The sequence below is a fragment of the Macrotis lagotis genome, chromosome 1 (genome assembly GCF_037893015.1).
Source record: "Macrotis lagotis isolate mMagLag1 chromosome 1, bilby.v1.9.chrom.fasta, whole genome shotgun sequence".
Taxonomy (NCBI): domain Eukaryota; kingdom Metazoa; phylum Chordata; class Mammalia; order Peramelemorphia; family Peramelidae; genus Macrotis; species Macrotis lagotis.
The window spans coordinates 416,499,288-416,512,075 of NC_133658.1; the positions used below are offsets into that span (position 1 = coordinate 416,499,288).

A 12,788-nucleotide genomic window follows, 5' to 3' on the forward strand; every position below is an offset into this window, starting at 1 on the left:
ATTAATAGGGAGCAGAAATGAAAGACAGGATGCCTAAAAATGGTGGCAGTCTTATGAAGTCCAGATGACTGAGGAATAAGAAAGATCTAAGCTAGAGGGGGTTCAGGCATCAGTAAAAATTTAGAGGGTAATTTCACCAGCTCACATTTCCATAGTCTTAAAGCTGTACAAAGTGTTTTCCTCATGATGAAGCTAAGAAGTAGGTGGTAAAAGTACTACTATCTCCATTTTTAAATAAGAGGAAACATAGGCCTAAAGAGAGACAGTGACTTGCCTAGAATCAGAGAGTTAATAAATGGTAGCACCAGATTGCAAACCAAGGGCTTCTGAACTCCAAGGTTGACACTTTTTTATTATAGTATAGGAAAATAAGTGAAAAACAAAAGTCTGAGAGAAAAGCAAAAAACCCTGGATTAGCTCTTAGAGGATCTAGTATTCTGGGAAGTTGATTTGGTGAGACCTAAATTCTAGGGCTGAATATAAAGATTGTACTCTAAGTATATACATGTATGTAGTCCTCTTTTAGCCATCTTAAGTCTTTAAAAATTCAAGTTCAATCTTTAACTCTTCAGTTCCTTTTAGACAAGTGGATTCCCAACAGGCTCCTAGTAAGGAATTTCCCTTTTTAATATATATATAATTTCAAAGCCTAGGTTAAATCTTTTAGTAGATTTTAATTAGATACTGGGCTCCAAAAGCCCTATACCTTTGAGCAACTTGTCCAATCTCAAAGTCATCTATAAAATTCTGAACTATTCTTTCAGACTCCATTTCAAATTCTACCTTCTTCTTGAAGCCAACCCTGAGTACTCCTCACTCCTAACTCCACCAATCCTCAGGTTAAGAAGTAACCTCGGGGCGGCTAGGTGGTGCAGTGGATAAAGCACCAGCCCTGGAGTCAGGAGTACCTGGGTTCAAATCCGGTCTCAGACACTTAATAATTACCTAACTGTGTGGCCTTGGGTAAGCCACTTAACCCCATTTGCCTTGCAAAAAAAAAAACCCTAAAAAAAAAGTAACCTCTCCTTATTCTGAATTCCCACAGCATATTGTTTCTATTTCTCTTCTCAAGCTTTTACATCTTGTCTTATATTACATGACGTCTCTCTTCTTTAATTATGCCTCCCATTAGCGTCAGGTCTGGATAACAAATCCCCCTGAATGGTGCATTATTTGAATTTGCATAGCATACTTACACTGGGTTAGAACCAATGATTATGTTTTACATAATTATAAACTTTAAATAGTACAAATTCCAATACATAAGATCATTTTCAGTGAGTCAATGTTCACACTAATCAAGATCTACTTATAACACTATCATCTCCCTTACAACTGTCTTATTAATCTTTATATCTCCCCACAGGATCACATATACATATAGTTACGGTTGAAATCAATATTAAATGAATACCTGAGAGAAGTCCTCAGAGCATCTATTTATGGGGTCCTTTACTTTAAGTTCCTCAAGGACTTTTACCTCAACAGAACCTCTATTTGGGGGGTCTTTTCCTTTAAGTTCCATATGGACTTTTGCCTCAACAGTTTCTGAAGATGACTGTATTTCAGCTGGGTGACCAGGATGATCCACTTGTTGGACCTTGGTGTGCACTTCAGTCAGTGAATGGCTACGGTTGTCCTTGAAATCTTTTTCAGGGTCTTTCCCCTTGGTATCAAGTTCTTGAGCATTCTCAGTAGATTTCTCCAGAACTATTTCTTCATTCTGAGAGCCATGAGAGGCTTCCACATAGGCTTCTAGAACATCAGATAAGGGAACATCGTAATGGGGGTAATAGAAAAGGTCATGAGGGATCACTGAGACTTTTGAAGAAGGTGGAGACATTATAAAGTCTAGGCTGTCTTCACTTTGACTACCAAGAGTTTCGAGACTAATACTACTACTAAGTGGGGTAGAGACCTCATCATCCACATCATCCTGAGTTTCAAGCTCATCTTCAGTTGGAGAGTTTTCCTCCTGATCAAAGTGAACAGACTTCTGCTTTGCCTTTTCACAGAGATCTAACTCGGTTGTCAAATGCTTCTCTTGTAGGTTCAAAATGTAATTATAGATATCTTTTTTTGATTGATCACTGGGATCAATCACAGGTACACTGGGACTCTCCAAGTCAGTGTCAGAATGGTCTGTAGCTGAATCTTTCATTTTACGATGACATTTAGATACTTTTTTAGCCAAGTGTTCCACATTTGCCTCTGAAACTCTATCACAGGCAGCATTTTTCCCACCAGGGGAAGAATTTTTGTCATGGAGGGTTTGGTCAAGGTCAGTCAAGTCTTTCATTTCAGTGCTAAGAGTCTTCAATGTCATCTCTTCAAACCTTGCAACTTCATCCATAGTCTCTGGGATTAATTTCTGATCTGTGACTTCTAATGAATGAGAGTGAAGATCATCTTGTTTATTGGCTTTGACCTCTTCCTTTTCATCAGTCCCTGGTAAGATCTCAGAAGCTGAAAAACCACTATGATTTTTATGTGTCAAAGGATAGTCATTCAGGATTTTGTCGAGAGCTGAGCCCAATGTTTTCATATGTCCCTCTTTGGCTTTTATTTTATTACTTACACCAGATGATGAGTCAGAATCATCCTTTTTCAATGGCTCTTTTTTCTTCCCTGAGTCTCCTTTGATGGAATTGACTTTACTGCATGAAGCATCTCTAGATATGTCTGGTTCAAAATGGACACTCTTCTTAATAGGCAGAGAGTCAGGCCTGTGACCAATCTTTTTAGGTAATAAAATAGATGGTTCTGATAATGATTCAATAATGTCACTTGGCTTATTTAAGCCTCCAGGAAATGCCTGCTCAACATTGTGGGAGAACTGGATCTTTGGACTATCAGGATACTGATGACCAGAAGATTCACCGGGAAACTCATTTGTGATCAATTCCTTTCCCACTTCTGAGGTATCATTGACAAAGATTATTGGAGGTGGTGGTTGGCTGGTTTCACAGTTAACTGTATATGTACGTTCCCCCTTTTCAGGGAGAAGGAAAACCTTGCTCTCTTGTTCAGTAGGGGTTTCTTTGATACGGACGAAAGTAGATTCAATAGGAATCTCCTTATCAGGATCTGTGAAATCTTCCTGCAAACAATTATGGGAAACATGAAACATGAAATATGAAGAGTATATATAGGTAATACAAAACAGAATATTAGAGCTGGAAGGGACCCTAGGCAATATTAATTCTAGCCCTCACCTCCCATCACCCCCCTTTCTTTCATAGAAAAAAAAAATTGTTCAAGTGCAGAGAGAATATAGGTTGGAGAATTTAGAGCCAGGAGAGATCTTACTATGTAGGGGAGAAAACTACTCACTATGTAGGGTAGAAAACTGAATCCATGAAAAATTTAGAGGCTTATATAAATTGGTACAAAATGGTATATAAACCCATCAAGATTTGAATCCAAGTCCCCTTTATAGTCAAATGTCTGAATCCAGTGCTCTTTCCTATGAGTCCTAGAATCACAGAATGTCAGAGCTGGAAGATATCTTAGTTTTTACATTGTCCAATCTCATAATGTAGATAAAGAAACTGAGACTCAAAGATCAAGTGACTCAAGTCTATCAATTTAGTTTTTTCATATGTATCAATAATATTTATTAAGCTCCTAGGAACTAGACTCCTTACCTAGGCGTAACTGATTTCCTTGGACATTTAATATTCTCCCTCATCTGTCACTGCCTGCCTTTCCAGTCAAAGTTATTATAGTGTCCTCTCCCACTTACTGTAATCTCATTTACAATGAAGAAATTGTACTATTAACTGTGAATTCTTTTGCCACACTTATTAACAGGACAAGCCAATAATTCTCTTCCTCTTTGTCCCCTCTCCTAAATTAGCTTCCCTAGATAGGTTCAGTCAGATCTAAACTTTTGTCTCCCAAAATAGTCCAAACTTTCTCTCTTGTAAGCTATAACTAAAATATATAGACAATCTAGTATTTCTGATGGCCAACAGCGTTTTATAACTCTCAGCTAAAAGTAACAAATAAGTTCTCAATTAACCAAAATAGGGAGGGAGGCAATGAGCAGTTTTGGGAGCTGGAGCTCTCTGCATCCCTGGCCCTGTGGTTTAGTTGTGTTGACATAAGAACCAAACTTTTGACAGGCTCTAATGGCTCACTCCTTAGAAGTTGTTCATTTATGTGTCTCTGTGTCATGTATCCCACTTCTCATGCCCCCACCCCACCCTGTCTTTCACATCATTTGCCTGCCTGGTTGACTCTCATGTTTCTAGTTTCTTTCTAAATGCTATATATAAATCAGTTTTTATGTATTTGTGAGTGTTAGGAGTAGAGGGAGAAGATAAGCTTGGAAGTTAAGTTCAGTCCATTATTCCAGAGCAAAGGATTCTTTTCTTCAAGTATTCTGTCCCTAATGTGGGCATGGTTGCTAAGCCAGAACTACATGTTTTAATTATTTCTGTATGAGTCACAAGTTCCATTCTCTCCTCCTTTACCCTTCTCTTTCACCCTCAACTAGACTATAAGCTTCCATAAGAGCAAGAACTAAAATTTTCTTTCTTCATCATATAATCATACAGTGTTTCCTACATTAACAAAAAGTTAATATATGTTAATAGTGAATATTTCTGAAAGTTCTCAGTTAATAAAGATCTTTGATTGTTTTGGACAGGCTGCAAAATCTGGGACTCAAAGGAAAACTACAAGAGAGTGATTATTCTTTTACTTTGAGTTCCAAGTTTCTCTTACTAAACTTAGTTTCCTAAAAAAGCAAGGCACTCCTTTCCAAATCAATGTTTCTAAGTCATTCTTGCAACAGGCTGATGAAGTTTAAGATTTGCTGAATTCTGGTTACAGCCTTCAATGACACAACTTCTAGAACTTTAAGGAAATGATGATTTCATTGCTAAATTCAGTGATGGACTTTTCTCAGTCCTCATCCACTTCAAATTTTCTACATCTTTTGATTTTAGAACTTAACCTCACAGCATTATTGTAAGGATCAAATGAAATTATCTATGTGCAGTACTTTGCTAACCTTAAAGTTCTAATTCAGTGTCATCTATTATTATTTCTGGCCATTTATTCCTCCTGAATTTTTTCCTCTTCCTATGGCTTGTTATATTGCTTTCTGCTAATTCTCTCCTACAATTATTCCTCAGTTTCTTTTATTGGTTCATCATTCATATCCTTCCTCCCAAAATGGGAATGACCCCCAGATTTTGTCCAAGGTCCTCTTTTCTTTTTATACTTCCTCCTTTGGTGATCTCATTTGCTCTCAGAGAACTCAATGATTATTTTTTACTCATGAGACTCCTAAATCTATACATTCAGGCCTATTATGTTCCCTGAAATACAGTCTGGCAGCTGCAATTTCCTGCTGGCCTTCTCCACCTGGATGTCTCATTGATACCTTAAACTTAAGATGTCCCAAACTGATCTCAATTTCCTTTTCAAACACCTCTATTTTTATTGACAGAGACAGTGTGTCATGTGGATAGGACAATGAACCTGACAGAAGTCATGTATTAAATTTTTATACTTACAAACTAAGTGACTTTTAATCTTTCATAGCTTGTTTCCTCATCTGTAAAATGGGAACAGTGATATTTACAGCATTTTCCACATGGGGTTTTGGAAAAAAGGAAATGAGGTAATATATGGAAAAGTGCTTTGCAAACTTAAAAGTACAGTTATTAAGTTAAAAATATTAGTTATTATGATTAACATTATGAAAGACCTGGTTTTGAGTCCTACCTCTTCCACACACTAGCCTGGGGGCTCCAGGTTCTCTAGGCAAACACTGCAAATTGCAGAGAGGGCATTAATACGTATACCAATACCAATAGTATCTTGGATCCTTCACTGCCTATCTTATGTTAAATATAAATAAGTAACATTGAATTATAACTTGTCTCCTGCCCCAAACATACCTTAAGAAAAATGTCTTAGGATAGGGGTTCTATTATTTTACTGTTGTATCTAAAATGTGAGAATCACAGCCTTATAAGTGCTTAATATATGTTGGTCAAGTTGAATTTTACTGAATTGAAGCTAAGTTGAAACTTGAAACTTAGGATTTATCAAATTTCCAGGTCTGGCTATTTTATATTTATCAAAGTTCCAGGACTGACTATTTTAGAAGTTAACAATTAGGTCACAAAAGTTGCATTTCAACACACAGAGCTAGGAAAGAGAGGTTCATTAACAGCAACTACAACATTATTTGCATATCACTTAAAAATTTTGCAAAGCACTTTATAAAGGCTATTATTCTCATTTTGCAGATGAGGAAACTGAAGCTCCATACAGTAATTGTCTAAGGCTAAATTTGAACTCAAGTCTTCTATCAACTGTACCACTTAGCTGCTTCAGGAATTGCCTTTCTATTTAAGCTAACCTTAGCAACTAGATATTAAGAATAATTATTTTCTCATGGCAACTATGATAGGAACATAATCTGTCATGTAGGCAATGTTAAATTTTTCTTAAAAATATTAAAATTTTTTTGAGACTTAATTGACTTGGGAAACTAAAATTTGAACCACTGATGAAGCTTCCTGATGGCCCCAGGACAAAAAGTTAGGATATGAAGGAGTTGACTCCTTTCCCTCAGATTTATAGCTAACAGATCATCATAGCCAGAACAGAGGAAATAAAGGTATGTAAAATTCTCTGCTATGGTTAAGTAGACCTTTTGTTCACTGTCAGACTGGTCTGAGTCAAGTCTGGCCTATAGCATTTGGGACAAAAGCATGAAGACTGGCTCCTCATGGTCTTACTGAAGTAGATGAAAAGAAACCCAAGGTGATGACTGTACTACTTGCGGTGCTGGCTCCATCTAGGAAGGCATTCTGGGCCCATTCAAGAGTAAACTATCTATGAGGATTCATCAACTAGAGACATGGGAATGTGCTCCAAGGAATGTGTCCAAGGACTTTGTTTTCAAGATGGTAAATGCTTTAAATTGTTGTTGGTTGAATTTGCATAATTTTGTATTAGAAATGACAATGATCTCCAGACTCGACTGTGGAAATGCTGAGAATTCCCTATAGACTGAAATTTTGAGATTGTGCAGAAACTGGGTTGGAGGAACTGATTGAGCCTTTCTTTAATATGTCATCTGGGAGGCCATTGGGAACTGTAGCAGGTGTGTGCTTTGTTTGCACTTTGGTGCACTTGAAAATACAGGGCTTAATTTTTCATTGGAACCTAGAGACCATCCAGAATTGAGATTAAGGACAAATGTACCAAATGCACTCCAGGTGATTCACTGAGGATCTGGGGTGGGGAAAGAGCATCAATTTTAAAAACTTTAAGGAGAGATACTGAACTCACTCTTGTGAACCATAACTTTCTTCCTCTCTGGGATTTCCAGAGAAGGATAGATGAGGAATTCCCAGGAGTAGACCCCAGCTTAGTATTCGAGGCAGTTCCTACAGCTGTGCTCAGGCTCTGGTTTTGGGAGGTGGGGAGAGTGCTAGTCCTGACCCAGGAGATGGAGAGCGAGGGTTGAGGAAAATGTGGCAGTGGGAGCTCCTGTGAAGTGTTGAAGGGAAATTAATTAATTAATTAGTTAATTAAATAATTAAAAGGAAGTGCTGAAGGGCCAGATCAGAGACCTCAGCAGTGGTCAAACCTGTGGCCTGGAATAGGGGAGCAAGGTTCTGTCAGACATTGGCACAGGAAGGAAGTGTTTGGTCTCAGCAGAGTAGGAGACTGGGGCCAGTAGCCCTGGGTACAAGCATAGACTTTGACGAAGGACTGCCAAGATAAATAACAAAGGAAGGCTCACAGCAGCCCTTTGCTTACTATGATCCAGATCTGATAGGGACCCTCCACCATGATGCAAGGACACTCCATTATCTTTCCCCCTACGTTTTCCCCTTCTTATCTTCCTTTTTTCCATAGAGGTTAACACCATACTCCTGTTTTCCCTTCACTCATCACTATTTAACATCTCCAAGGTCTAATGATTCCTGACACCAGTTTAGTGCAAGTCCTTATCACTTCATGACTGGACTATGATATAGCCTGCTGGTGAGTCTGCCTGCCTCAAGTCTCCCTACTTAAGTACATACTCCACTCAAACAAAATGATTTTCATAAAGAACAAGTCTGACCATAATACCTTCTTCCCCTGCCCTTAGTCAATAAATTCGATTTCAAAGCCTTTCATGATATAACCCCCTTTAATCTTTCCTGTCTCCTTGTACTTTTATTCTTCTCCCTTCACATTCTTTAATCCAATGATACTGGTCTTCTTGTTGTTCCACAGACAAGATATCTCTTGGCTTTGACCATTTTGTATGGTTGTCCACCATTCCTAAAATGCTCCCTCCTCACCTATTTCTAATGACTTCTCTAGCTTCAAGTCCCAACTAAAATCCCATCTTCTATAGGAAGCATCTTCCAACCCCTCTTAATCCTTCACTCTCAGAATCATTTCCTTTTTATTATGTATTTAGCTTATTTATACATATTTGCTTATTGTCTCTCCCATTAAGATTATTAGTTCTTTGAAGGGATTATCTTTTGCAGTTTTTGTATTCCCAGTGCTTAGCATGATTCTTTGAAACATAGTAGGCACTTAATAAATTTTTATTGATTGACTTCCAATTTTGTACATTTCCTTTAATAATTACTCTAAAAGTGATAAGCAACTTCTGTTACCAAGCCAGCTTTGTCTCCCTGTAACTTAAACCTGTAACTAGGGGGTTTGTTCTCTGGAAACCAGCAGAACAGATCTTGGTCTTTCAGCTACTGAATGGAAGAGTACATGTCTCCTCTAAGCCTGCTCTTCTCCAGACTAAACATGACTAATAAAGCAAAATCTTTTTTTCTCTCAATGTGCCTACATTTCATGCTTGTCTGGCCATTTGTCCCACTGTAACTTTTGAAAGATCTGGTCAATTTTTACCATATCTGTGACTATGTGAATTCCAATCTGTGGTTAATCTTCTAGAATGGTGGCTAAAAAAAAGTATCAAGGAGGCACGTCTTTTCTAATTTCATAAGATTTAGAGCTGCACAGGTCCCCAGAGTTTAGCTACCAAATCCTTCATTCTAAAATGAAGGAGGTAAAATGACCAGATTCCAAGTCACAAAAGTAATTTGTAGCAAGTTAGGATTCTAACTGAGGTCTTCCTAGTTCTCTGTTTACTGTGGTATACTCCTTAACAGACAAAATATGCTTGATTAAATACAAATAAAAGAGGGTCTGGCTAAACTTTTGATTGAATATGGTTGATTAAATACAAATAAATAGGGTCTGGCTAAACTTGTGATTCAATTTTTACTTCAGTTTAAGTAAACTGTTGAAGTAAACAAAGCAACCACAGACTATTCTTCAAATGGATAACTCTCTTGTGGTTTTTCAGTGGATTTCAGTAAAATGTGATATGTAGCTTGAAATTACCAAGACTCAGGATTACAAAAAGTGAACCTGTCTAGATTTTTTTTTTAAATGTTATGTGGTATATGATAGCAGAAAGGAGGATTAAACCCTGGCAAAGTAAATTTCAATAGATCCAGTTGAAACTGTTGACTATGAATTTACCAATTACATGTCTTAAAATATAGCCCAAAGTCCAGCTTTACTAGTAACCAACTATGAAATCTTAAATTAGGACTGTTAAGCAGGGAAAAGAAAAAAAAGAAAAAGAAAGGAAAAGAAAATAGAGGGAATGAAAGAAAAGGAGAGGGAAAGTAATGAGAGTGGAAAAAGAAGAAAAACAAAAGAACAAAGAATAAAAGGGAAAAAGAAGGAAGAATTAACAATTCCCATTAACAAATCCCAAAGGATTTTCCTTTCCTAAACCCTGAGCTGGTTAATTTCTCTGAGATTCAGAGAAATGACATGACTTTTCTAAGGTCACATAATTAACACATTGGGAGTTGAAATTTTTTTTTTTAGGCTTTTGCAAGGAAATGGGGTTAAGTGGCTTGCCTAAGGCCACACAGCTAGGTAATTATTAAGTGTCTGAGATCGGATTTGAACTCAGGTACTCCTGACTCCAGGGCTGGTGCTTTATCCACTGCGCCACCTAGCTGCCCTGGGAGTTGGAATTTTAACTCATCTCTCCTGACTCTTAAGTTCAAATCTCAGGAAGAAAGAAAAGAAGACAGACAAAGAAGCCAGGAAAAGAAAAAAAAAAAAACATACTCCTTCTAACTCTGGAAAATGTTCTAGGAACTGTGCCACATATGTCACGATTGACTGTTCATCTGGTGATTCAACCATTATATCTGTTAAGAAATGCACAAATATTAACTATAGTTAGCAAACAAAAGTTAAAATAGATTTAGAGACAATCAGGGATGAAAGGAACCTTAAGCATCTACTAGTACAAGTTACTTATTTGAGAGGCAGGTTCATTAAATCATATATTGAGAGTTGGGAAGAAGTTTAAGGAATCAAATAATCCAAACCTCTGAATTTACCAGTGAAAAAAGGAAGGTGCTTTGAAGGATGTGTTTCGTAGTGGTAGTTAAGAGACTTTCTCAAGTTTACATAGTTTTTTTGGTGGCAGTGCTGGGACTTAGTTTTAAGTATTATCTCTGAAGTGAATGACAATAAAAAAGAAAGCTAAAGACTTTTTTCTCAATTCCACCCATTAATTATTTTAATAGTTTGCTTTGTTTTAACAAACTCCTACCTTCTGGCTCCAGGAGTCTAGGTATATGAAGTTTATCATGTGCTATGCTGAAGGCCTTTTCCAGGTTCTCCCGGGCGGGATTCTCCAAGGCTTGTTTTATGTCAACCAAGTTGGGATCAATGGCTTTTATTATGGCGAGAAAAGCAACACCACTTCTCCAGCTGCCTGCAAAGTCCTGTACTGCCACCCCATATCTAAACAAAAAGAGCATCAAAAGAGATGGTTAGAAAGCAATGACTACATTATTACTTATGATGCTGTTATCATAACCTGGTCCTAAGATGAGAACATCCCTCAACATCAGACTACCTAGCATACTAGCATTTCTATTTTGTACAGTTGTTGTATAGAAGGAAAGGACCTTGGTCAGGATTCTTAATATGCATGTGGACAATTCATTTCACTTTTTTGGACCTCTGTTATCATCTGTAAGATTTGGATAATAAAACTGACACAATTCACACATAAAAGGCCTATGAGGAAAGTTCTTTGGCAGGTATTTTTGTTTTTAAAATTTTTGAAATTGTCTTATTTAAGAGATTAGATCTCCCCATCTCACCCAAACTGGAAGGATAGTGACTACTCACAGTCCTGATAAGCCTACTTCAATGGCATAGAAACTTTGATTTTCTCTCTTTACAACCTAGACCAGTTTGTCTCCTCTTAGGAAGATTTGTGGTTCTCTGTTCTCAGGGAACATTATTAAATCTGATCAACTCAGAATTCCTGAGATTCAAATGATCTATCAGACTCAACCTTCCCTCATAATAGGGAGTACAGACCAATACAACTGTCCTCTTTAGATATGAAATGTCACAGATATGTAGCCTATTATTATTTCTACTGTTGCAGAAAATGTCTTGATCACCACAGAAAGAAGCCAAATAAACCTTTAAATTCTAAATTTCCAGGCATAATTTAATTCAACAGTAACAATCAAACAATTAAAACACAGGGAAAAACCAATAATAATTTTTTCCACTCACTGCTTTTGGGTAATTAATTGCATCTTGCCTAATTTACTTTTTCATTTGGCAGTAAAGTATTGAGAAAACATCACCAACTGTCTGATACACCTGTTGGATTCATACATCTTGGATACTTAGTGTTTGTATTACTTTAAGTCAGTTAATTTCCTTGGGCCTAGGTGCTCTCATTGGTAAGATGAAGAGGTAGGAGCAGATAGACTTTAAAAGTTTCCTCTAACTTCAAATCTATGTCCCAATCTCTTCACTGTCATGGCTTTAATTCCCAGATCAATAGACAAGATTTCCAAAGCTATAATTCTAAACTTCCCCCTCTTTACTTATAGTCCATTTCTTCCTGAATAGTCCACTTGGAATCTCGAAGTCAATATATCTCAAACTAAATTTAATATATTTCCCATTGTACCTGTTCCTCTTTAATTCTGTTAACAGCACCATTCTCACCCTTATCTTCTATGATTGAAAATTTTAGGGCTCTTTTTGACTCCTTTTCCTTCTCAGATTCCACTGCCACAACATCTTTCTCATTTTCCTCTCTATTCTCACTGCTAGCATATTTCTTGAACATAATTTTGCTTACTGAAAAATTTCTTCCTTATAGATCTTTGTACCTAGCCTTCTTTTGATTCTATCATTTCCATGCTTCTAAACTGATCTTTCTTTTGTATAAATCTGGTCATGTAATTTCTCTGCTTACTTACTGTCAGCTGCTTACTTCATTAACAATAACTCTGAAAGACAGAGTCACTTTCAACAGTCATATATCACCTCATCTTTCAAGTTTCATCTCAGAAAGTCCCCTCCATAGGTAACATTCTTTGGCTAAATTGGATTTGTTACCTATACGTGTCTTGTACTTTCCCACCTCAATGCTTTTGCTCATGCTGTTCTTCAAGATAGTGAATTCTTACACATGGTTTCAAGACCATAAAAATGTTTTCTTTTCCACAGAAACCTCTTGATTTTCCTTAGTTAGCAATGATCCTTCCTCCCTCTGACTTCACAAAGTACTATGTTTCTCACTAATAAGTCATCCTTTATTATTCTGTGCAATACTTCAATGGATAGGGCATATGCCCCAACCTAGACAGTAAGGTAAATGAGGAAAGGACTGCATCCTACCAGAATCTGACATTTCCACTGATATTTTTCACAGTGCCCTT

General features: G+C 37.1%; 1 protein-coding gene across 8 annotated transcripts in view; it reads right to left on the reverse strand.

Annotated features, from left to right (window-relative positions):
- CLMN (calmin) overlaps positions 1-12,788 on the reverse strand; it is a 151,427-nt gene that overhangs the window by 21,863 nt on the left and 116,776 nt on the right. For 7 of the 8 annotated variants that reach the window (XM_074213013.1, XM_074213009.1, XM_074213008.1 and 4 more), the window contains 3 exons: positions 10,640-10,833; positions 10,147-10,229; positions 1,415-3,100 (listed from right to left, as the gene is read on the reverse strand). In XM_074213013.1, the coding sequence (XP_074069114.1) occupies positions 1,415-3,100; positions 10,147-10,229; positions 10,640-10,833 (1,963 nt within the window). The remainder of the gene's footprint in view (positions 1-1,414; positions 3,101-10,146; positions 10,230-10,639; positions 10,834-12,788) is intronic. The other variant, XM_074213010.1, reaches the window with a different exon arrangement.